The sequence below is a fragment of the Pan troglodytes genome, chromosome 19 (assembly GCF_028858775.2).
Source record: "Pan troglodytes isolate AG18354 chromosome 19, NHGRI_mPanTro3-v2.0_pri, whole genome shotgun sequence".
Classification (NCBI taxonomy): domain Eukaryota; kingdom Metazoa; phylum Chordata; class Mammalia; order Primates; family Hominidae; genus Pan; species Pan troglodytes.
In genome coordinates this window covers 25,312,908-25,336,272 of record NC_072417.2, presented here as the reverse complement: position 1 = coordinate 25,336,272, position 23,365 = coordinate 25,312,908, and the positions used below count along the sequence as shown (strand labels likewise).

Genomic DNA, 23,365 nt, shown 5'->3' with positions numbered 1-23,365 from the left:
CATTAGAACTTGATTCTCCCAGAATACAAAGTACTCTATTTTAAAGAAAAACCCAACAGTGCACCCCTGGGCAGTTTTCAGACTGCAGCAAATCTTTTATTACAAATAATTAAATCTCTCCATAATGTCTCCAACAGTATCAAACACCATTTCATATCTCTAACACAGAGCAGAGTCGGCATTCAGTATAAGAACCAAGTGAAAAGTGTTAAATTTCAAGCATCTGATCACATCACATGGTGACCAGGTAAAGCTTAGATGTCATTTTCCCACATTATCCAACTGTGCATCTCAAACATATCCTCATCTCAGTAAAGACAAAATTTTCTATTTCATATTGTTAAGTGCAGGAAGTTGAGAGAGATAAAAATCCAGTGAAAACACATCAATCTCAATTCAACTCAGTTAAAAAAAAGAAAAGCAAATTTAAATTAGTTTTTTTCAGAGAAGAAAGGGAAAGGAGTCCATGGGGTTAAGAATCAAAACTGTGACCAGGGCTGGCAACTATAGATGGCATGTTGTAGCTCTGGAAAGTATCTGTCACATGATATTTTAAAATAAAGTGGCTTTTGTGGATTTTTTCTTTTTTGGTATTGTAAACATGTACTGTTTAATATTACCCGAATTTAATTTAAAACATGTTTGCAAACAAAACAAAATTAAAAGCCTTTAAGGCAAACCTCCCCCTAAGGAAAAAAGTCATTTGTTATAAAATTGTGAGGACACCCAAGCAAGACCCCACTTAAGATTCGTCAGCATGAACTTGAGAGCTTTTGTCCACTGCTCCTCAGAGTTAAACTGGGTTTTGATGGAATAGGAGCCGCCGCTGCCTCCTGTGTCTTCAATCTTGCCTTTCTCCACATCCATCCTGCAGATGGACAGAGCAAAACTCATTAGTAACTGAGATCTGAGTTAAGTCAGTTCGGGGCAGGGACTTGATCATGGGACCATTCACGTCATTTTATCTATTAAAGAACACTTGGTGAGGAATGATAGTGTATTTTGGATTTGCTTGAAAGCCAAAAATCAAGAAGACTGTCACAAGAGCCTCATTGTCATTGCAGAGTACAGGGACAGGACACACACCCAAAGAGAAGAGAAGCCTGGAGTAGGGGTGAGTGAGGGTTACAGTACTTCTTGCTGTTTTCCTAGGCATCCCTGAACTTGGCGGGGGAGAAAGGAGGCAGAAGAAAAGAAATGCTTTGTTTTGGGGTGATAGAAGCAGCCTTACTCTAGGTAAAAACTAGAGTTTCCATCCATCAATGGGATCCTACAAAAATCAAAAGAAGCATTCCTGTGTATTTCCAAGGGCTTCAGGGAAAAACCTTCTTGAAACTGGAGAGGAGGCTTGAGCTCTATGCCAAGAAAACCCCCCAAACCATCTAAGGCAACATTCTTCTACTCCAAGGACTAGGTGGTCACATTCTGTCCTGCTTGCAGTACTGGGTCAGTCTCTGCCCATCAATGTCATGTGATTCTGTGCCATTTTTTTGCTTTCCCACCATTTATACTGTTTTGCCTCCATTATTACTGCTGCTTCAATTCTGTTCAATTTGGTCCTATACAAGTTCACTCAGCATTGCGCTATACTGACCTGTAGGGAAGACAAAAACGTGTCTCGCCTTTCTCAACCTCTTCTTTGAACTGCTGCACACAGTCCAGGAAAGCCACCATTGCATGGTCAAACTTGTTGTCCCAGAAAAACCGCAACCCCCCAGAACAGTATAACGGCAGCTCCTGCCCAAGAAGAGAAAACTGGCTATGGATCTGGCACCAAGAAAGGCTTCCAGAGATTGTTCCCAATCCTATCAATCTCTCAAGTCATGTTCTGTCTGTATCCCACTGGAAACTTGTATTGTAGCTGGACTCTATCTTCCATAGATTTGAACAACTACAATAACCTTGGGCAAGTAACAATGCACTTAGAACTGTTTCACTATCAATGAAAATGTACCATAGGTTGAGCATCCTTAATCCAAAAATCCAAATTGCTACAAAACCTTTCCAGGAAGAGTACATGGGAAAAGAAAAATAAATAAATAGACCAGGAGCAGTGGCTCACGCCTGTAATCCCAGCACTTTGGGAGGCCAAGGTGGGCAGATCACCTGAGGTTGGGAGTTTGAGACTAGCCTGACCAACATGGAGAAACCCCGTCTCTACTAAAAATACCTAATTAGCCGGGCGTGGTGGTGCATGCCTGTAATCCCAGATACTCAGGAGGCTGAGGCAGGGGAATTGCTTGAACCTGGGAGGCGGAGGTTGCAGTAAGCCGAGATCATGCCATTGCACTTCAGCCTGGGCAACAAGAGCGAAACTCCATTTCAAAAAAAAAAAAAAAAAACCCACAAAAAGAAAAGAAAAATAAATAAAAATATGCCAGGCACAGTGGCTCACGCCTGTAATCCCAGCACTTTGGGAGGCCGAGGCGGGTGGATCATGAGGTCAGGAGATCAAGACCATCATGGGTAACATGGTGAAACCCCGTCACTACCAAAACTACAAAAAATTAGCCAGGCATTGTGGTGGGCGCCTGTAATCCCAGCTACTCGGGAGGAGAGGAGGCTGAGGCAGGAGAACGGCATGAACCTGGGAGGCGGAGCCTGCAATGAGCCGAGATCACGCCACTGCACTCCAGCCTGGGTGACAGAGTGAGACTCCGTCTCAAAATAAATAAATAAATAAAAATAATAAAAAATGCTACAAAACCTGAAACTTTTTGACCATTGATATGATGCCACAAGGGGAAAATTCCATACCTGATACCTTTGCTTTCTTTCTTTTTTTTTTTTTTTTTTTTGAGACAGAGGCTTGCTTTGTCGCCCAGGCTGGAGTGCAGTGGCGCAATCTCGGCTTACTGTAAGCTCTGCCTCCCAGGTTCACGCCATTCTCCTGCCACTGCCTCCCGAGTAGCTGGGACCACAGGCACCTGCCACCACGCCCAGCTGATTTTTTTTTTTTTTTTGTATTTTTAGTAGAGACGGGGTTTCACTGTGTTAGCCAGGATGGTCTCAATCTCCTGACCTTGTGATCCACCCGCCTTGGCCTCCCAAAGTGCTGGGATTACAGGCGTGAGCCACCGCACCCGGCCCTTTGCTTTCTGATGATTCAATGTATACAAGCTTTGTTTCATGCACAAAATTATTTAAAATATTGTATGAAATTACCTCAGACTACATGTATCAGGTATATATAAAACAGGCCAGGCACGGTGGCTCACGCCTGTAATCCTAGAACTTTGGGAGGCCGAGGCGGGTGGATCACCTGAGGTCAGGAGTTCGAGACCAGCCTGGTCCAACATGGTAAAACCCCATCTCTACTAAAAATACAAAAATTAGCTGGGTGTGGTGGTGGGCACCTGTAATCCCAGCTACTCCAGAGGCTGAGGCAGGAGACTCACTTGAACCTGGGAGGCAGAGGTTGCAGTGAGCCGAGATCGTGCCACTGCACTCCAGTCTGGGCAACAGAGCAAGACTCTGTCTCAAAAGAAGAAACATAAATGAATTTTGTGTTTAGACTTGGGTCCCATTCCCAAGATATCTTAGTATCTATATGCCAATATCCCAAAATCTGAAAAAAAATCCAAAATCTAAAACACTTCTGGTGATACTCAACCTGTAAACATCTATCTCACGGTGATTCTTTTCCTAGCCTAGTGCACACACCCTCCTCTGACCTGCCCATATCCCTTCTCAACAGACTGTCAAAACCTAATTTCTGTCTACAAGACCCCCAAAACTAAACCTGAACTAGACAAGATATTGAGCAATATACTGGCTCTTCATATCTAGGTCTAAAAAATAAATTGAATGCCAATATCAAAGCAAACCATCCATTTTCTTAAGAGATATAAGAACTCTGTATTCCAGTGAAAATGGAGCTTCACAGAGTACCTTAGATTTGTCTGTCAGAGACTCCAGATATGAATGGTTTCCGTAAGGAACAAGTCGGTATCTAAAATAGAGATACAAACAGAGATGGATACAGGACTCCTCCCAAAGTGATTATTGGGAAGTTACAACCCAATGATTTCACTCTTCATTCTGGCCAAGGGCTTCTTTTATTATGCTCAACTCCCTCTCCCACCTCCCCATTGAATCCATGTTTAAAAGATTTTGTTTAATGAACAAACTACATTTATTATATAATTGCCTGGGGGCCTTCCACGAACAAATGTTATGTTTTGGTTTAAATTTAAGAAACAAAAACTGAAAATATCCTGAGGAACACTAAGGCTCTGGGGACTGTAGGCTGGGAACTATGCTATAGTCACGCAACTCAGTGACTGTGTGATCAGTGGAGAGAGCCCTGTGATGAGGGGAAAATCAGATGCTGACAGCTCTTCAGCCACAGAAAACTCCCAGTCTGTGGGCAGCAAGGGCTCCTGACATGGTGGATAGCAGTACCAGGTTGGAGATACAAATTATATCAAAGCACATCACTCCCCAAGAAAGGGCTACACTTCCTACCTCTGAAATTTCAGACCCATCTTATTGGCCAGAGCATGGAGCAGCAACACAGTCTGGCCCCAAGCAGCATTAATCTCATTCCATTCCACGGGAACACTGGGCAGGCGACCCAGCCTGAAGTTATTGATTGTGCCAAACTGTCCACTGTGCCTACAGAGGAAGGCAGAAAGGTGGGGGGAAATACAGGGATTACTTAAAACGTTTGACATTTCCCACTCTCACCCCAAACCTAGCTTAAATCTATCTTCAAGTCCATATATGCAAGCTGTACTTGGCACTTTAAATACATGTCCAAAACTTGAGTCATCATCTTTTTCCCTGCTGCTCAGATGCCAAAGCAGAAACCTGGGTGGTATCCTTGAATGCTCCCTCAGCTCCTTCCGTGCAAAACTGCCAACCTCTCCTGATTCTACCTGCTAAATATCTTGGATCTTTCCACTTTTCTCCAAATTCAATGCTACTATTCTTTTCCTTTAGATTCCTACTGATGAGTATCCTTTCCAACGATTCCACCCCTTTACCCCAAGTCATTCCCCATGGTGCAGGAAAAGCCATCGTTCACGAATACAAGCGTAATTACGTCACTTCCCTAGCTAAAATGCTTCAGTGTCTCCCTCTGCCTTTTGGATGAAGTCCAAACCTCTTAACGAGGCCTACGAGATCCTTCAGGAACTGGTAACTCTCCAGTTTCATATCCAGTCACTCTCCCCTTTACACTCAATCTTCAGTCACAATAAGCTCCTTTCTGTTCTCTGAATTCACCACTCCCTCTTTCCCATTTCTTTGCATATAATGTTCTCTCTGCTAGTAACAACCCCCTCTCTGCAGACTTCTACTTTACCTCTCAGTTTAAACATAAGTGCCCTATGGGGAAACTCTCCATATGGCCTCCCCAAACTGGATCAAGTGCCCTTATGTGTTCCCACAGCACCCTGGGTTTACCATCATCACACTGCATTACAACTGCTTGTTATTTATCCATCTCTTCCACCAGATTATATGCAACTAGAAGGTTGACTGCATACTGTTTTGCTGTTGCCCTCCTAGCACTCAGCACAGTGCCTTTTCCAGAGTAGACACTCAACAGTTATTAAATTAATGAAACATCAAACACCGTGGGGATAAGAAATCAGCACCAGACAGCTTACCAGGTTTTTAAGTGGCTGAAGGGCTCAGGCCTTTTCCTTTCTTTAGAAGGGCGGATGTCACCAAGCTCTAGAATTCCAATCCCTACTGTGCCTATCCCATCACTATGAATGAAAGAAACCTAGCTGGGTGAAGATAACCTACAGTCCCTCTTTTGTGGGAAGTGGGCACCCAGGCTTAGTGGTCAACAGCTAAGGTCTAGATATGTGCAGTGCTCCTCATCCCCCAGCTCTCATTACCAGATGTGGAAGGTTGCATTAAAGACGTTGGTTTTCTTCAGCTTATCCAGCTGCGTCTGGGCATAACGCATCTGGTTTTCAACACTCTTCAGCTCATCATCCAGCTCCAGCTGCTGTCGTTTAAATTCACTGTATTCTCTCTGATACCTGTGAGCAGCCAAGGGGGCCATTGAAGGCTGTTAGCTTGGGGGCTAAAGTTTCTCTCTCACCACACTATGAACGATTCTTTAGTGATCATCGTTACATCTAGCTCTCGCATCTTTTATATTTGGCATAGATCCCATTCTGAGGAACATGTATGTCCTAGCTGTTTTGCCTGGAAGGAACAGAAATGTCTCAAATTCCAGCTGCCCATATGCAAAAAGGTGGAGGAAAAAAGAATTCTCCCAAACCAGGGCAAAAAACCTCTTATTTCTGATCTTTTTCAGAAGCGAGGTGAATGGGTTAGGAGTGGCTTCTTGGGGCCGGGTGTGGTGGCTCACACCTGTAATCCCAGCACTTTGGGAGGCCAAGACGGGTGGATAACTTGAGGTCAGGAGTTCGAGAGCAGTCCGGCCAATGTGGTGAAACCCTGTCTCTACTAAAAATACAAAAATTAGCCGGGTGTGGTGGTGCACACCTGTAGTCCCAGCTACTTGGGAGGCTGAGGGGGGAGAATTGCTTCAACCCAGGAGGCAGAGGTTGCAGTGAGCTATCACACCACTGTACTCCAGACTGGGCAACAGAGCCGAGACTCTGTCTCAAATAAAAAAAAAAAAAAGAGTGGCTTCTTCTGCTTCTTCTGGGCCGGGTGCAGTGGCTCACACCTGTAATCCCAGCACTTTGGGAGGCTGAGGTGGGCAGATCACCTGAGGTCAGGAGTTAGAGGCCAGCTTGGCCAACATGGTGAAATTCCGTCTCTACTAAAAAAATAAAAATTAGCCAGGCGTGGTGGCGCACGCCTGTAGTCCCAGCTACTTGGGAGGCTGAGGTAGGAGAATTGCTTGAACCTGGGAGGTGGAGGTTGCAGACAACTGAGATCATGCCACTGCACTCCAGCCTAGGCAACAGAGTGAGACTCTGTCTCAAAAAAAAACAAAAACAAAAACAAAAAACAGTGGCTTTTTCCAGCTGGCCATGGTGGTTTATGCCTGTAATCCCAGCACTCTGGGAGGCTGAGGCAGGTGGATCACTTGAGCTCAAGAGTTCAAGACCAGCCTGGGCAACATGGGGAAACTCCATCTCTATAAAAAATACAAAAATTAGCCAGGTATGGTGTTGCGCGCCTGTAGTTCCAGCTACTTGGGAGGCTGAGGCGGGAGGATTGCTTAGGTGTAGGAAGTCAAGGCCGCAGTGAGTCATGACTGCACCACTGCACTCCAGCCTGGATGACAGAGTAAGACTCTGTTTCTAAAAAAAAAAAAAAACAAACAAACAGTGGCTTCTTCCATGAACTGGCCATAATTGGCCTTCTAAAGCTTCATTTCTATACACTTACTGTCCTTTAAATAGTTACTATACCCCACTTCCAGTGAAACTTGTTATACTACTGTGTGAAAAAAATGGACTTTTCTCTGTCCTTCATTTCCACAACTTTAGTTAGTATGGACACTGTGTCTCCTCCACTAGAGAGAGGGTTCTCTCAGGTCAAGGACATCTATAATGTTTTTATTTTTTGAGACAGGGTCTCAACTCTGTTGCCCAAGCTGGAGTGCAGTGGTGTGATCACAGCACACTGTAACCTCAAACTCCTGGGCTCAAGTTATCCTCCACTTCAGCCTCCTAAGTAGTTGCTAGGACTACAGGTCTACCACAGCAGCCTAATTTTTTTTTAATTTTCATTTTTGTAGAGATGGGGTCTCACTTGATATTGCCCCAGATGGCCTTAAATCCTGGCTTTAAGTGATCCTTCTGCCTTGGCCTCCCAAAGTGCTGGAATTACAGATATGAACGACCATACCTGGCCCCCATGAAATTTTTAAGCTTGGAGGGAACAAATGTAGGCTAATTAGCTCATCTTTTCAGCTAAGGATGGCTAGAAAGTGGCTGATTCATCCAAATGAGCCCATTCCCTACAGGACAGAGCCAAGACTGGAGCTCTGGTTTCTGCACTATTTAACCAACATACTTTTTTCACTTAATCATGCTGACTCTTCATAGGTAACTCTCCCAACAAACCTCTAGAAAAAGGGCATGGAAGCAATATGCAGGATCTGGGGCAGGCATGCTGCTGACTGACAGCTGACTAGTTTACAAACTATTCAGACACATTCAGCTGGAAGCCATTTCCTCTCCTGGAGCCTCGAGTGTGAGAAGATAGAACAGGGTGAGCACTCACTGAGCTTCCTCCTGATCCAGTCTCTCAGCCTCAGCCTGGACCTTCTCGAGATTTTCTGCCACTGTCTTGCGGTTCTTTTCCACGTCTTCCAGCTCCTGGATCAGCCTCTCCTCCTCTAGTGCCAGCTCCTTAAGCTCCATCTGTAACTGTTCACTGTCATCCTCATTCATTTGCTCTAAGATCTCCAAACAGCGTCTGCCAAAGACACAGGCAGACTATACTTACTAGAGCTCCATTTGCCTGAGTGGAGTACGGCTCTTGGGTAAGGGCCAAGCAGTCCCAGAGCAGTAACAGCTCTGAGCCCTGGCTCTGGAGACACTCACTTGTAGTTCTGACACTCATTTTCAGTGACGTTGAGCTGAGTGTCCAGCTGGTCTAAAAGAGTATCTGTGCATTCCTCACAGAGTGGGTGATCCACATCTGTCTGGCCCGACATGATGTCAAAAAGGTCCCCAGTGACCTGGAAGTGTGGGAGAGTCAGGGTAGGGCCTCCCCCATGCTTCCTGCTCAATTACCCACTCTCCCAGCCAGGCCTACTGCTTGCCACCGGAATGGGGCCGACTTGCCTTCAGTCTTCGGCTGAGGTTCTCCATGGTGCCGCCATCAGATGCCTCCCCAATCAGAGTGAAGCTGTTGGCACTTTCTGTGGACATCATCCTGCAGACAGCCCCCCGCCCACGGGCCACATGAGGGAACAGAGAGGCTTCCTCCACCTACTACAATGCCAGTGGCAGAGACTCTCAAGCACCAGCTGAGGGGCCTCAAGGAACATACCCACTCCTAGCCCGACTGACCTCCCAAGGGTACCCTCTCTCCCAAAGGAAGGCCATGCTGGTCTTCCACAGGGACACTCAGCACGAAGGTTGGCCTTGGTGGACTAAGGAGGGAGAGGGAGCATAAAAAATTGATATGTCTACAGTGGAAAAGAAGGGAGAACCAGGAAAGGCCATTTTAGAAAATATTATACCCCTTGCCAGCAAGCTCTTTACCTGCAGCAATGAGAACTAAGGACCTGAACATCTAACAACATTTGCTAGTTTGAAACTTCTCAAGAGCCCATCTCTTGGTGATTGGTCAATCACTCCCTCAATTTTTTTCAATACTTCATCATTAAAGCTACTATCCTTTCCCACTCTGTGAACAGCTACAGGAAAAAATCCATACTGGAAGGTGACGGGCCAGGTATAAGGGAATACATCTTTTCTGAAAGGGCCAAAAGGCTAGGTGATGATGCGTCTCTATCACCTGGCTCCAGGTCTCGATTCCTGGATTTAATTAAAATTCTACTAGCCTTTGGCAAGGAATGGGGGCTGAGAAGTAGTAGGCACCTGGCTGGGGGGATGAATCTGCGAGAGACACCATCCTGGCGAGGAGTTTCAATAAATGGCTCCTGGGAAAGAAATAAGAGGGCATTACAACTCTGGCAGCTTAGAGGTAGAGTTCATCTCCCAAACAGCCTCAGAACTATATGGCTTTAGTCTTGATAACCACAAGACTTGATAAACCACAGAGACTTAAAAAATGGGTATTATCGAAGCAATCCTTGTGTATGTGGACTAAGAAAGGACCCATGATACAGACAAACCTTAAGTCCCATTTGATTTTTTTTTTGTGGGGAACAGCATTTCCTAACTATGTTACACTCTACGTATGGTTAAATTTGCATTTCTCAACACTTAGCAGTCAGGGGCAGAGGACAGAATGCCCTAAATCATAGTACAAGGAAAAAGCCAGATCAGACTGCAATGAAGTCTGCCACAGTACAAAGTAGGTAATTTATATGTTTTCAGTATTTTGAGATTACTCATATGTGACCAAAATCTCACAGCATCTATTGACTTCAAATGCCAGACCCCTTTGCCTCCTTGCTTAAAGGCTTCTCTGGCTCCTGGACTCTTCACTGCCTGCAGGGGGCGCTGGCCAGAATTAATGACCTCCACTAAACCTGACATCAGCACTCCCCCAGTGACTGGCAGCTGTGGGTAAATAAATACTCCAGCTCCCTTGCTACTTGAGAAGAAATCTCAGGTGTGTATTCAATAGTATCTCACAGGATGTTGCTCCACAGGATCCCTGATATTATCACAGCTTAAAATGACATGTTCTCTAACACTGACAATTCTTTCTGTCCAGGGCAATCATACAATTCACTGTCCTAACCAGGATGCTTTTGAGAATGGAAAGGAGCGGATATTAACAACTAGCTAGAACAACAGATGCAAATCAATGCTCTAGAACGACCTGGACACAAAGGTCATCCCATCTCCAACCTACAATAATTTATAATTCTGCTTCAAATAAAGAGCCCTTTCCAACATTTTAAAATGACTAATTCAGTAACCCTGTGACCTCAGGTGCAGATCTGTACCTCCAATGGTGCATAGCAGCCTGATCATGTAGAATGTCTCATTACCCAGAGATCCCAAAAGTCTGGGAGCTCTAGAAGCGCCAAGTAGCCTGCAGAAACCAAGCCTGCATTCCTGTTTTCATATCATATCTCTCATTTGGAGTGTTTACTACATGAGGAGGATAGGGGAGAGGGCACTTCTATTACCTCTCCTGAGTTAGTCTCTTCCTCCTGGGTCTCTCCTGGTTTCGCCTGGGCTGTGGTAAGTAATGGAGCTAAGGGCAAGGAAAATATTGGGTCAGAAACAGTCTTATTAAAGCAGGAGGGCATCTGAAAGTATGGGAAAAGAATGTGAAATATTCTCATCACCACCCTCACCTCCAATTTTTCTTAAAGTACCATTTACACCAAAAGAATCTGTGGTCTTCCTCACCCCCATTAAATCAGATTAAAGAAATGTTCAATTTTTTAAGGCATAATGGTATGACTATTATTTTTATTATTATTATTTTAAGATGGAGTCTTGCTCTGTTGCCAGGCTGGGGTGCAGTGGCACGATCTCGGCTCACTGCAATCTCTGCCTCCCGGGTTCGAGTGATTCCCCTGCATCAGTCTCCCAAGTAGCTGGGACTACAGGCGCGCACCACCATGCCCAGCTAATTTTTTTGTATTTTAGTAGAGACAGGGTTTCACCATGTTGGCCAGGTCTTGATCTCCTGACCTCGTGATCCACCCGTCTCAGCTACCCAAAGTGCTGGGATTACAGGCTGAGTCACCGTGCCCGGCCGGTATCATTTATCTTTAAGAATCCTTATCTGTCAAAAATACAGAAATATTTACAGTATTTATGTTTGGGATTTGCTTCAAAACAATTCAGAGTGGGAAGGAATGGATGGGGCTGTAGACAAAACTTGATTAAATATGTGTTGATAATTGTTGCAACTAGGTGATGGGTACACAGGAGTTCATGATATACTCTGAAATTTTCCATCACAAAAGCAAACATCCTGTTTCCCCCAGAATAGCAAGGAGGGAACATAAGGAAACTTTCTAGGAAGATGAAACATTGCTAAATTGCAATGATCCAGATTACATGAGTGTATCCATTTGTCAAAAATGTACAGCTAAGATTCATACATTTCAAGGCACGACAATTTACCTTTCTAAAAAGGTGTGAAAAACATAATAATTGAGCAGAGGATGGGAGGTGAATGGAGGTGTAGACAACATAAGAATGTGAGAATATGGCTGATTATTGAAGCTGGATGATGAATACAAGGCAGGCTATGCTATTCTCTTGACTATATATGTCTCAAATTTTCCATAATAAAAAGTCAAAAATTGTTATTAAAAGAGTTCAAGAGGCGCGGTGGCTCACGCCTGTAATCCCAGCATTTTGGGAGGCTGAGGCGGGCAGATCACAAGGTGAGGAGATCGAGACCATCCTGGCCAACACAGTGAAACCGTCTCTACTAAAAATACAAAAATTAGCTGGGCGTGGCGGTGTGTGCCTGCAGTCCCAGCTACTCAGGAGGCTGACGCAGGACAATCACTTGAACCCGGGAGGCAGAGGTTGCAGTGAGCCGAGATCACGCCACTGCACTCCAGCCTGGCAACAGAGTGAGACTCCGTCTCAAACAAACAAACAAACAAAAGAGCTAATTTCCCCTCAAGAAAGAGAAACCAGGTAATAATAGCAGCTAATACTTATTGAATACTATTTGCCCAGCAAATTCCTAAGTGTTTCTGTGGTTTGTCATATTTGAACTTTATAAATTCTTTATGAGGCAGTTTAACGTTTTACAGAAAAAATCAGAAACCAAGGCTTGGAGAAATGAAGTAACTTGCAAAAAGTTGTTCAGCTAGTAAATGACAGCCAGGATTTAAACCCAAGCAGGCTGACTCCAGGCCCATAAGCTTATTTAAGCTGCCTATTCAGTCTTCTCTTTTACTGTCTGACTTAATCTGAATTCTTCTGACTTTGCGGGATTTTGGGGTTTTTAATTTTTTTTAATTATAGAGACAGGGTCTTACTATGTTGCCCAGGCTGGTCTCAAACTCCTGCTCAAGTGATCCACCTGCCTCAGCCTCCCATAGTGCTGGGATCACAGGTGTGAACCACCACTCCTGGCCTTTTTAATTAATTTATTTTTTGAGACAGGGTCTTGCACTGTTGCCCAAGCTGCAGTGCAGTGGCATGATCATAGCTTCCTGCAGCTTTGACCTCCTGGGCTCAAGTGATCCTCCTGCCTCAGCCTCCACCACCCACCACACCCAGCAATTTTTTTTTTTTTTTTAGAGACAAGATCTCTGCTAGGTTGCTCAGGTTGGTCTTGAACTCCTGGGCTCAAGCGATCCTCCCACCTCAGCCTCCCAAAGCACTGAGATTACAGGCGTGAGCCATCACATCCAGCAAATTCTTCAGACTTTAAGACTCTACTCCATTTACCAGCTGTTGGACCTTAGGTAAGTCACTTAACCTCTCTGTGCCTCGGTTCTTCATCTGAAAAATGATGTAATTATGGTATACCCCGTACGGGTTGTTACAGGGACTAAATGAAGTAATACGTGTAATGCACTTGGTATTACTATATAGTAAGTCCTCAAAAAATACCATTTATTATTATATATACATATTCCTTTTCTCTGAAACAGCAGGAGCAGAAAATAAGGATCTTTCTTTTGCTACTGAAAGCTCTCTTTTTTTGAGACGGAGCCTCGCTCTGTTGCCCAGGCTGGAGTGCAGTGGTGCGATCTCAGCTCACTGCAAACTCCACCTCACCGGTTCAAGCGATTCTCCTGCCTCAACCTCCCGAGTAGCTGGGACTACAGGCACGTGCCATCACGCCCGGCTAATTTTTGTATTTTTAGTAGAGAGGGGTTTCGCCATGTTGGCCAGGCTGGTCTCGAACTCCTGACCTCAGGTGATCTGCCCGCCTCGTTCTCCCAAAATGCTGGGATTACAGGCGTGAGCCACCCCGCCCGGTCGGAAAGCTCTCAGAAGTCCACAATGTCAGAATTCTTTGTTTCCAAGGAGAAAACAGGGAGCCAGATGAAGTGACTTTCCTAGGTTCACACGATGAGTTTGTGGCAGACTACACAGCCACCATAAGAATTATATCACCAAAGCTGCCCACCTTCCACATTCTTGACCACCCTCTTTCCAAGGGTCTCGCTGACCTGTGAGTTCCTGGATGGTGACACGGTCCAGGATCTTGAAACTCGTGTCCAGTTTCAGGGGCTGGCTGCAGCGCTGGCACACGAAGCTCACCTGCATGGTGCTGTTGTTGGACGTCTTAGACCCTTCCATCCCTGAGGCCGTGGAAAAGAGGCAACATTAGAGAGAAGCGACGCCCTTGACCTCCGGCCCGGGGTTACCACATGCCTTGGTGACGATGGTAAAGGGAGGGAAGTCCCAACCTGCGCCGTTCCCTCTAGGAATGGTATGATACGGGGAGGACCTGCTTCCGGGACAGCCTGAGCAAAGGCAGTTTAGAGCCCAGGGTCAGGGAAGGGACTCCAATAAGAGCCGTGAGGGTTCCCAGACTCCCTTCTAAGGTCCCACCTCAGCCCCCGATGCTCTTCACCTCGGGAGCCCGGAGCCCGTCACCCAAGTCCGGTCTACCGCGGAGGAACTGTGGCCTCGGGTCGGCCCCGGAGCGAGGCCTCCAGAACTACCATCGCTCTGTCTTCAGCGACTTCCCGGTACGCCGCCGGAAAACTTCCGCCCGAGACCGGACGTGACGCTACGACGGCAGCAGGAGCTCCTGGTCCACAGGCTCACAGGCCCGGCAGCGGCCCCCAGAGGCCGGGCTGGGAAAAGCAGCGGGCTTCAGCGGATGACCAAGGTTACGACGGGAAGTGTAGGAGCCAAGGCCGCAGAGAATGGGGAGGCTCCGCTATTCTCTAAATTCAGGGGGCGGCGGGCGCGGTGGCTCACGCCTGTAATCTCAGCACTTGGGGAGGCCGAGGAGGGCGGATCACGTGAGGTCAGGAGTTCGAGACCAGCCTGGCCAACACAGTGAAACCCCGTCTCTACTAAAAATACAAAAACTAGCCGGGCGTGGTGGGGCACGCCTATAATCCCAGCTTAATCCCAGCTACTCGGGAGGCTGAGGCAGGAGAATCGCTTGAACCTGGGAGGTGGAGGTTGCAGTGAGCCGAGATCGGGCCACTGCACTCCAGCCTGGGCGACAGGGCAAGACTCCATCTCAAAACAACAACAGCAACAACAAAAGGCCGGGCATGGTGGCTCACGCTTGTAATTCCAGCACTTTGGGAGGCCGAGGCGGGCGGATCACAAGGTCAGGAGTTCGAGACCAGCCTGGCCAACATGGTTAAATCCCGTCTCTACTAAAAAATACAATTAGCTGGGCATGGTGGCATGCGCCTGTAATCCCAGCTACTCAGGAGGCTGGGGTAGGAAAATCGCTTGACCCCCGGAGGTGGAGGTTGCAGTGAGTCGAGATCATGCCACTGCACTCCAGCCTGGGCGACAGAAGGAGACTCCATCTCAAAAAACCCTCCCACACACACACACACAAAAAAAACCAACAAAAAAAGAAAGTGATATTCAAATAAAAGCTTGAAGAAGGTGAGGAAGGAATTCTTACCTGCATCTTAAGGAAGAGCATTCTAGGCCAAGGGAACAGCAAGAGCACAGAGGGTACCTGTTTGGGGATTAGCAGAGGCTGGTGTGGCTAGAAGATGGGCAACGAAAAGAGATACAGAAAATGGGGTGAGGGAGGTAAGAATGTTGAGCTACCACCTAGGCTCTTATAGGGATTGTAAAGCTCTGGCTTTCACTTTGAATGAGATGAGATGACTGGGTCTTGAGCAGAGGGACTTACTTCATTTTTAAAAACAACTTTATGGGGTATAATTTACATACCATAAGACTCACACTTTTTAAATGTACAGTTCAATAATTTTTAGTAAATTTACAGAGTTGCACAACTATCACCATAATCCAGTTTTAGAACATTTCCCATCTCCCCTTGCAATCCCCCACTGTGGCCTCCCAAAGTGCTGAGATTACAGGTGTGAGCCAGTGTGCCTGGCCAAAAGTTTTTCATTTCAATAAAGTCCAATGTTTATGCTTTTGGTGTAAAAGAAACCACTGCTTAACCCAAAATTGTATGTAGTATTGTCTATTTTATTTTTATTTTGAGACAATGTCTTACTCTGTTACCCAGGCTGGAGTGAAGCGGAATGAACAAACATGGCTCACTGCAGATTTGACTTCCTGGCTCAAGCAATCCTCTTGCTTCAACCTCCAGTGTAGCAGGGACCACAGGTGATCACTACCATGCCCAGCTAATTTTTAAAATTTTTTGTAGAGATGTGGTCTCACACTGCACTCCAGCCTCGGTGACAGAGCGAGACGCCATCTCAAAAAAAAAAAGAGATGGGGTCTCACTTTGTTGCCCAGGCTTCTGCTTTTTAAATTTAACATTTTCCTATGTTGCTACACAGTTATTGTAGTTATCATGGCTACATTACACTACACTAAATGTACTGCCTTAGTGTATTTTTTTACCACTGGAAATTCTACTATTTCCCCTTTGGGTGATTACAATAATCCTGCAATGAAGAGCTGACTACTTACTTATGATAGAGACTCATAACTGGGACTACAGAATTAAGAGTGTGTCAGCTATTTAATGTCTCTTCCTTAACACTGGGAATCATTTTCCAAAGTGCTTGCACATAACTATATTCTGCTTCCAGTAATGTATGAGGAAGCCTGTTTTCATATTGCCTTGGCCAGTATTGGGTATCATATATTTGGGGAACAAAAGCAAAAAATGGCACTTCCTTGTTATTTTAATTAGCATTATTGATTGCTGGTAAGGCTGAACTTTTTGCTATGTATTTGCTTATTGTAGTTACTTTTTTTTTTTTTTTTGAGATGGAGTCTTGCTCTGTTGCCCAGGCTGGAGTGCAGTGGTGCCATCTCGGCTCACTGCAACCTCTGCCTCCTGGGTTCACGCCATTCTCCTGTCTCAGCCTCCCAAGTAGCTGGGACTACAGGCGCCCACCACTACACCTGGCTAATTTTGTATATTTTTAGTGGAGATGGTTTCACCATGTTAGCCAGGATGGTCTCAATCTCCTGACCTCCTGATCTGCCCGCCTTGGCCTCCCAAAGTGCTGGGATTACAGGTGTGAGCCACCATGCCCAGCCTTTTTTAAAAAAAAAAAAAAAAAAAAAGAGACATGGTCTCACTCTGTCACCCAGGCTGGAGTGCAGTGGTGCAATATCAGCTCACTGGAATCTCCGCCTCCCGGGCTCAAGCAGTAGTTACTTTTTTCTGAATTATGTTTGCATTCTTTGATTATTTAGGTATTGGATTATTAGTATTTTTCTCAGTATTTTTAGTAATTTTTCATGAATGCTTTAATTATTTTCCAGATGTTCAGGAAGTTTTAAATTTTCAAGTCAAATCTGCTTATTTTTCTTGATGACTTATATTGCTTAGAAAGTTATTCCCACCTCCAGAAGTGTCTTTCTTTTCTTTTAAATGTATGTGGTTTCTTACAGTTGGTATTGGATGTGATATGTGGAACTAGATTGATTTTTCTCCTGGTTTTGTGACTAGGGATAGTGTTTACAATCCTTCTTCCTCTTGGCTCTTTCAGCATGAAAGCCCCTTTAGGGGAGGTGACTGGAATCATCCCCAAAGAATTCTCACCTAGTCCTGGTGTGGCTGCTTCATAGTCCTGTGTTTCTTCCTGCTTGGCTGTCCCTAACATCTCAGAAACGCATAGAGAAGTAATGGGCTTCTAGAGAGGTAGGGGGTATAGTGTTACAACTGAGGATTTGGAAGTTGAGACCACCTGGTTCTTTACCATCCACTAACCATGTGACCTTATGCAATTTATTCAACTGTTCTGTGCTTTGTTTTCTTATTTACAAAATGAGATTAATAGTATACAGTAGTAAATATCATAAAGGGTAGTGTGATAAGTGAGCTGATACATTTGGAATGGAGGGGAATGACTGTTACATAGTGAATGCTCTGTGTATCCTCACACTTGGGAAGTATATGTAGTCAGTGTATGTAGTGCTTGAGGGATTGTGAATAATACACAACATATCCTCAGTCATCGATTCAACAGATGTTTATTGAGGATCTACTATGTGCCAGTCCCTATTCTAGGTCTGAGAGGATATACTGGTGAACTGCTCTAATAGTTTATATTCCAGAGGAGAGAATTTGACAATAAACATGTAACCAAGTTAATAAGATAATTTCAGATAATGGCAGATATTATGGGTTGAATGATGTCCCCCAAAAGATGTTGAAGTCCTAACATCTGGGACTAAGACATGGGAATGTGACCTTTTTTGGAAATAGGATCGTTGCAGATGAGGTCATTGATGTTAGCCCTAGACCAATATGACTGCGTCCTTATAAATAGGGGCAATCTGGACACAGAGACAGACATGTACTGTGTCTGAGGGAAGATGATGTAAAGAGACACAGGGTGATCTGTAAGCCAAGGAAGACCTGAGGCTACCAAAAGCCAGGAAAGAGGTCTGGAATAGATACTTCTCTGGCTCCCTTAGAAGGAACATGGTCCTGCTGACACCTTAATTTTGGATTTCTGGCATCCAGAACTCTGAGACAATATATTTCTTTGGTTCTAAGCCATCCACTTTGTGGTACTTTGCTACAGCAGCCCTAGAAAGCTAATACAGTAGGTAAGAAGGTGATGTGATAGAGAGTAAGTGGGGGCAGGGTGGGAGGAGCTGCTTCAACTGGGGGATTCAGGAAGGCCTATGTTATCTGGAAACCACTGAGGGTGGTAAGTGGGGAAGAGACTTGACTGGCTGACTTAAAAGGAAACTATTTACGGGGGGATAGAATACATAGGGGAAAAGACACAAATCATACGTGTATTTTCAATGAATTTTTACAAAATGAACACGTCAATGTAACCAGTACCCAACTCCCTCTCCCATGCCACCCTCTAATTGATGCCCACCCTAAGGGCAAACAATATTGTCAATTCTAACACCCTAGATTGAGTTTTGACTGTTTTTTGAATTTCATGTAAATGGAATCATACATGACATACTCTTGTTTCCTTTCGCTCATCATGAGATTCACCCACCTTGTGTAGTTTTAGTTCATACATTCTCAATACTTTGTAGTATTCCATTGTGTGACTATATTAAAATATAGATATCTCTCTTGCTGTTAAGAGGCATCTGGGTAGTTTCCAGTTTGGTCTATTGTGAATAGTGTTGCTATGAACATTCTTGTTCATGTCTTTTGGTGAATATATTTATGCATTTCTCTTGGGTGGGTCCCTAGAGTTGAGGTTTCTGGGATCTCTCTCTCTCTCTCTCTCTTTCTCTCTCTCTCTTTAGGTATATTCAGCTTGAGTAGATGCTACCATCTCTGTGGCTGACATATTAACAGATTATTTTGAGCTGGCCTGGTGTGCACCTGTAATCCCAGCTCCTCAGGAGGCTGAGGCGGGAGGATCACTTGAGCCAGGAGTTCGAGACCAACTTGGGCAACATAGCAAGACCCCGTCTCAGTCAGTCAATCAATCAATGATAAATTTTGGTGCTGAGTGAAGAACAGAATGTGACAGTTGGTGGGGGGTGGCAAGAGTGGAAATGGAGAGACCAGATAGGAGCCTATTATAATAGTCCTAGCAAAGGATGACAGTGGCTTTGGCCAGGGTAACAAGAGATGGAGGAAAGCACACTCATACAGGATGCATTATACAGGGAAAGCTGACAGGACCTGCTGATGGGTTGATGTGGAGAGATGAGGAAAAGAGAGGAATCAAGGTTGACTGTTAGGTTTTTGGTTTGAACAACTAGATGGACAGTTATGTCAATTACTGAGATGGAGAAGAATAGGAAAATAACAGGTGTGTGGGAGAATCAAGAATTCTGGTTTGGCCATGTTAAGTTTGATATGCTCATTAGGTTTCCAAGTAGAAACATCAAATAGATGGTTAGAACTCAGTGAAGATGTCAGATGGGAGATACGAATCTGGGGCCCTCAAATCAGCATACAGATTTTTTTTTTTTTTTTTTTGAGATGGAGTTTCGCTCTTGTTGCCCAGGCTGGAGTGCAATGGCGCAATCTCGGCTCACCGCAACCTCCACCTCCCCAGTTCAAGTGATTCTCCTGCCTCAGCCTCCCGAGTAGCTGGGATTACAGGCATGTACTACCACGCCCAGCTAATTTTGTATTTTTAGTAGAGACGGGGTTTCTCCATGTTCAGACTAGTCTCGAACTCCCAACCTGAGGTGATCTGCCTGCCTTGGCCTCTCAAAGTGCTGGGATTACAGGCATTAGCCCCCGTGCATGTCTGGCCGAATATAGATGATACTTAAAGCTATGAACATGCATAGATCCTCTTTTTTTTTTTTTTTGAGACGGAGTCTCGCTCTGTCGCCCAGGCTGGAGTGCAGTGGCGCGATCTCAGCTCACTGCAAGCTCTGCCTCCCAGGTTCACGCCATTCTCCTGCCTCAGCCTCCTGAGTAGCTGGGACTACAGGCGCCCGCCACCACGCCCGGCTAATTTTTTGTATTTTTGGTAGAGACGGGGTTTCACCGTGTTAGCCAGGATGGTCTCTATCTCCTGACCTCGTGATCCACCCGCCTCGGCCTCCCAAAGTGCTGGGATTACAGGCGTGAGCCACCGCGCCTGGCCGAACATGCATAGATCCTCTTAGGGAGAAAGTGTAAGCAGAGAATAAAGGACCTAAGTCTCCTGAAGCATGCCACCATTAAGAAGTGGAGCAGAGGAGGAAGAGCCAGCAAAGGAAATGGGGAATCACTGTTGAGGCTGGAGAAAGATCAGAACAGGTTGCTGTGTGTATTTTAAGAAGGGGAGTGGCTAATATATTGAGTACTACTGAGAGATTCAAATAAGATGAGAGGTGACCACTGGTGTCAACATGGTAGTCATTGGTAACCTAACAAAAATTATATCAGTGAGAAAGTGGGGTTGAGAAGTCTGATTAGAGTGGATTGGAGTAAATGGGGCATGAGGAAGTAGAGTAAGAGACAATAAATAATTCAAGAAGTCTTGCCAGGAAGGAGAGCACAGAAAGGGAGTAACAGCTACAGAGGAATCTGGATTCGGGGGGGAGTTTTCTCAAGATAGGGGATATTGGTTATGTCTGGAAATGACCCAGCAGAGGATGTGATGTAGGAAAAAGAGGGGCTAATCATGGGCACAGACATGAGATTGAGAAAGTGAAAGGGGATGGAATCCAAAGCACAAAAGGAAGAGATAGGAACAGGTTTGTTTCCTTCAATGAAAGAGGAAAGGCAGAAAGTATTTTGCAGATTGGCAGATTTGGTGGTGAGATGATGAGGTAGTTCTCATCTGCTTCTGTTTTCTCAATAAAGAATGAGCCCAGGCCATAAGTTGGAGGTGGGAGAGAAGGAATACTGGAGGTTCAGGGAGATGAGAAAGTATGATAGTCATTGGGAGGGTGGGAGAGCAAACTTGTCAGGAGCATGTAGTAGGAGCTCAGGCAGTGTTGTGCACTCATTTGAGATTTTGGGACATGAATTTAAAATTAGACCAGTCATCAGTGATCACATGTGACTTGTAAGCACCCAGAAATGAATAGTTATTGTTAAGTGTAGTGGTACTCTCCAGTTGTTCACTGAATAAACGAATGAATAGAGTATTATATGAAACACTTGGATGGGGAGGAGGAAGGGAAATAAAGAGAATGTGTATCTGTCTTATAACCTCCTTGAAGGAGACAAAACATAATTATTTGAGAACAAAGCATATTTTAACAGGCACAAACATATTAAGTTTTCCAGCTGACGTTATAAATTCTGACAGGAATAAGAATAGTGGCATACTTAAAATAGAATGGAGTAAATGTGGGAAATAATTCCTGAAGTTTCAAATCGGATCTCAAAAGTTCCCAGGGAAATGTGTTAACAGAAAACAGACGTAAAAGGGGGAAAACTGATAGATGTTTATGAGCATGATGTTATATGTGGCCTTCTATAAGCTGAAAAGGACTTTGAGCTTGAAAGCAGGAATGGAAATAATTACTGTAATTTAAGGAGTAACCTCTTCATGCTAAGCATTAACAGATCACTTACTTACCTGACAGTGGCTACTATTTTGTATCTAAGCACTGTGCTAATTGTTTTACATATATTATTTCTAATATTCACAACACTACAAAATTACATACTATTATTTATTACTAATTATTAAAATTCCATTTTACAGATGAGGGAATCGAGACTCAGCATTTCAATAATTTGCCCAAGATTCCAGTTAGTAAGGAGCTGAGGTGGGATTTGAAGCCCAGGTCTCTGATCCCAAAGGCCATAGTCAGTCTTCTGTGCTTTACTCCATTTAATTGTGTATTCTCCTCATTTTCCTAGCACTTAGTAGAGAGGCCAGCCTAGGATAAATGTTCAACAGCAAGAGCGACCCCAAAATACAAATCTGATGACCTCCTTTTGCACTTAATCTAGATTGTTTACTAACAACCCTCCTCACCCTCAGCTCACTAGTCTTTGTCTTCAAGACAATCTCTTTCCTTCCCTAGAGCATTTGCCTGAGCTGCACTTATACCTCTCAAGGCTCTTCTCACTCTTTCCATGCTAACCTCTTTATATCCTTTAGATCACAGCTTGTCTGTTCAGAGGCCTTCCTTGGCCATTCGATCTAAAATAGATCTCTCGTATTTTCTATGTCATCCACTTTTTCCCTAACATTTATCAAATTTTGCAGTTACCTTGTCAGTTTACTTTCTGGTGTTTTTCCAATATTATGCCCCATGGGACCAGCGACCTTGAATCTTGTTTGCCTTTGATTTCCCAGAGCTGTGCTCTTCAATACAGAAGCCAGCAGCCACATGTGGCTACTGAGCACTGTACTGCAAATGTGGTGTTGCCTTATTGAGATGTGCAGTTAAGTGTAAAATACGCACTGGATTTTGAAGACTTGGTATGAGAAAAGAATGCATAAGATCTCGATTTTTAAATGTTGATTACATGTTGAAATACTTGTATAAACTGGGTTAAATGTATGACTAAAATTTTCACTTGTTTTACTTTTTAATTGTGGCTATTAGAAGATTTCAACCTACATATGTGACTCACATATTTCTAGAATCTGACACAGTGCCCTGGCCCATTTTATTGAATGAAATATCCAATGTCGAGAGAGAGAGATCGAATGAATGGGTGCATGAAGAGGTATAGTCTCATGCTTCCACTAGGCAATTAGATACAGCACTGCCGTAGAAGTTAGGAGATCTGGGTTCTGGCTCAGGATGTACTGGAAACGCCTTGGACAAGCCCTAGCCTACTCTGGGGATCAATTTGCCAATTAGGTAGTTGATCTTTGAGGTCTGGAAGCTTACGAGAATCAGTTGGCAGGGAAATGTACCAGGAAAGCTTGGTACAACGGCGCTTGCCTTTTTCGCTCTAGCCTAAACACTTGAGCCTCGGCAAACGGGCAGAGGCAGCGGGAATCAGGGACTACACCCCCTAACCCAGTACCCGGGTCCCCGACTTCCCCGAGCCTACGTCACTGGGGCGCGACGGCGTTGTCCCCGGGACTGCAGCGGCTGAGAAGGTCCCTTCGGTGAAGGCGAGTTCCGGGACAACAGAGAGGGCCGCACCGTTTCCGAGTCTCTCGGAGGCTCAGTTCTCAGCGCACCATTCCCCACAGCCCTCCTTTTTACTTTACCCCTACCCGACACTTGACCCCGGCAGTGTGAACCCCGCTGGGAGCGTCCAAAGCCATGCCTCATCGCGGCTGCGCAGCGCACGTGCACAGGCTCGCAGGAGTCTCGGCGATTGGCTGTGACGCAGTTTCCGG

The 23,365-nt window shown here is 44.9% G+C and overlaps 1 protein-coding gene and 1 long non-coding RNA gene across 13 annotated transcripts; one reads left to right on the top strand and one right to left on the bottom strand.

The window, feature by feature from the left end:
* Positions 1 to 71: 71 nt before the first annotated feature.
* BECN1 (beclin 1) lies at positions 72 to 23,352 on the bottom strand. Of its 12 annotated transcripts, XM_063799594.1 has the most exons (15): positions 23,076 to 23,306; positions 17,212 to 17,302; positions 15,130 to 15,216; positions 14,104 to 14,329; positions 13,697 to 13,828; positions 10,724 to 10,791; positions 9,498 to 9,559; positions 8,736 to 8,826; positions 8,493 to 8,629; positions 8,170 to 8,364; positions 5,853 to 5,999; positions 4,468 to 4,617; positions 3,892 to 3,952; positions 1,595 to 1,737; positions 72 to 868 (listed from the first exon to the last, which is right to left on the bottom strand). In XM_063799594.1, the coding sequence occupies exons 5-15, from the start codon at positions 13,824 to 13,826 to the stop codon at positions 700 to 702; spliced, it is 1,353 nt and encodes a 450-aa protein (XP_063655664.1). In that variant the 5' UTR covers positions 13,827 to 13,828; positions 14,104 to 14,329; positions 15,130 to 15,216; positions 17,212 to 17,302; positions 23,076 to 23,306; the 3' UTR covers positions 72 to 699. The 12 variants fall into 12 exon arrangements, with proteins under 12 accessions (XP_063655664.1, XP_063655667.1, XP_003953061.1 ...); XM_063799597.1 differs by lacking the exon at positions 17,212 to 17,302 and having other exon boundaries at positions 15,130 to 15,186; positions 23,240 to 23,352; XM_003953012.6 differs by lacking the exon at positions 17,212 to 17,302 and having other exon boundaries at positions 14,082 to 14,329; positions 23,240 to 23,351.
* On the top strand, positions 14,294 to 17,405 carry LOC134808945 (uncharacterized). Its single transcript, XR_010153223.1, has 3 exons — positions 14,294 to 14,379; positions 15,712 to 15,812; positions 17,159 to 17,405. It is a non-coding gene; the product is annotated as an uncharacterized LOC134808945 (long non-coding RNA).
* Positions 23,353 to 23,365: the final 13 nt, after the last annotated feature.

What these genes read in the sequence shown, in the direction of transcription:
- BECN1 (XM_063799597.1), bottom strand. Translation starts at nt 13,826, where the DNA reads ATGGAAGGGTCTAAGACGTCCAACAACAGCACCATGCAGGTGAGCTTC. An exon ending in CACCATCCAGGAACTCACAG is followed by an intron (nt 10,792 to 13,696) that starts GTCAGCGAGACC and finishes CCTTGCCCTTAG; the next exon opens with CTCCATTACTTACCACAGCC. An exon ending in CGTTTTTGTCTTCCCTACAG is followed by an intron (nt 869 to 1,594) that starts GTCAGTATAGCG and finishes GTCCATCTGCAG; the next exon opens with GATGGATGTGGAGAAAGGCA.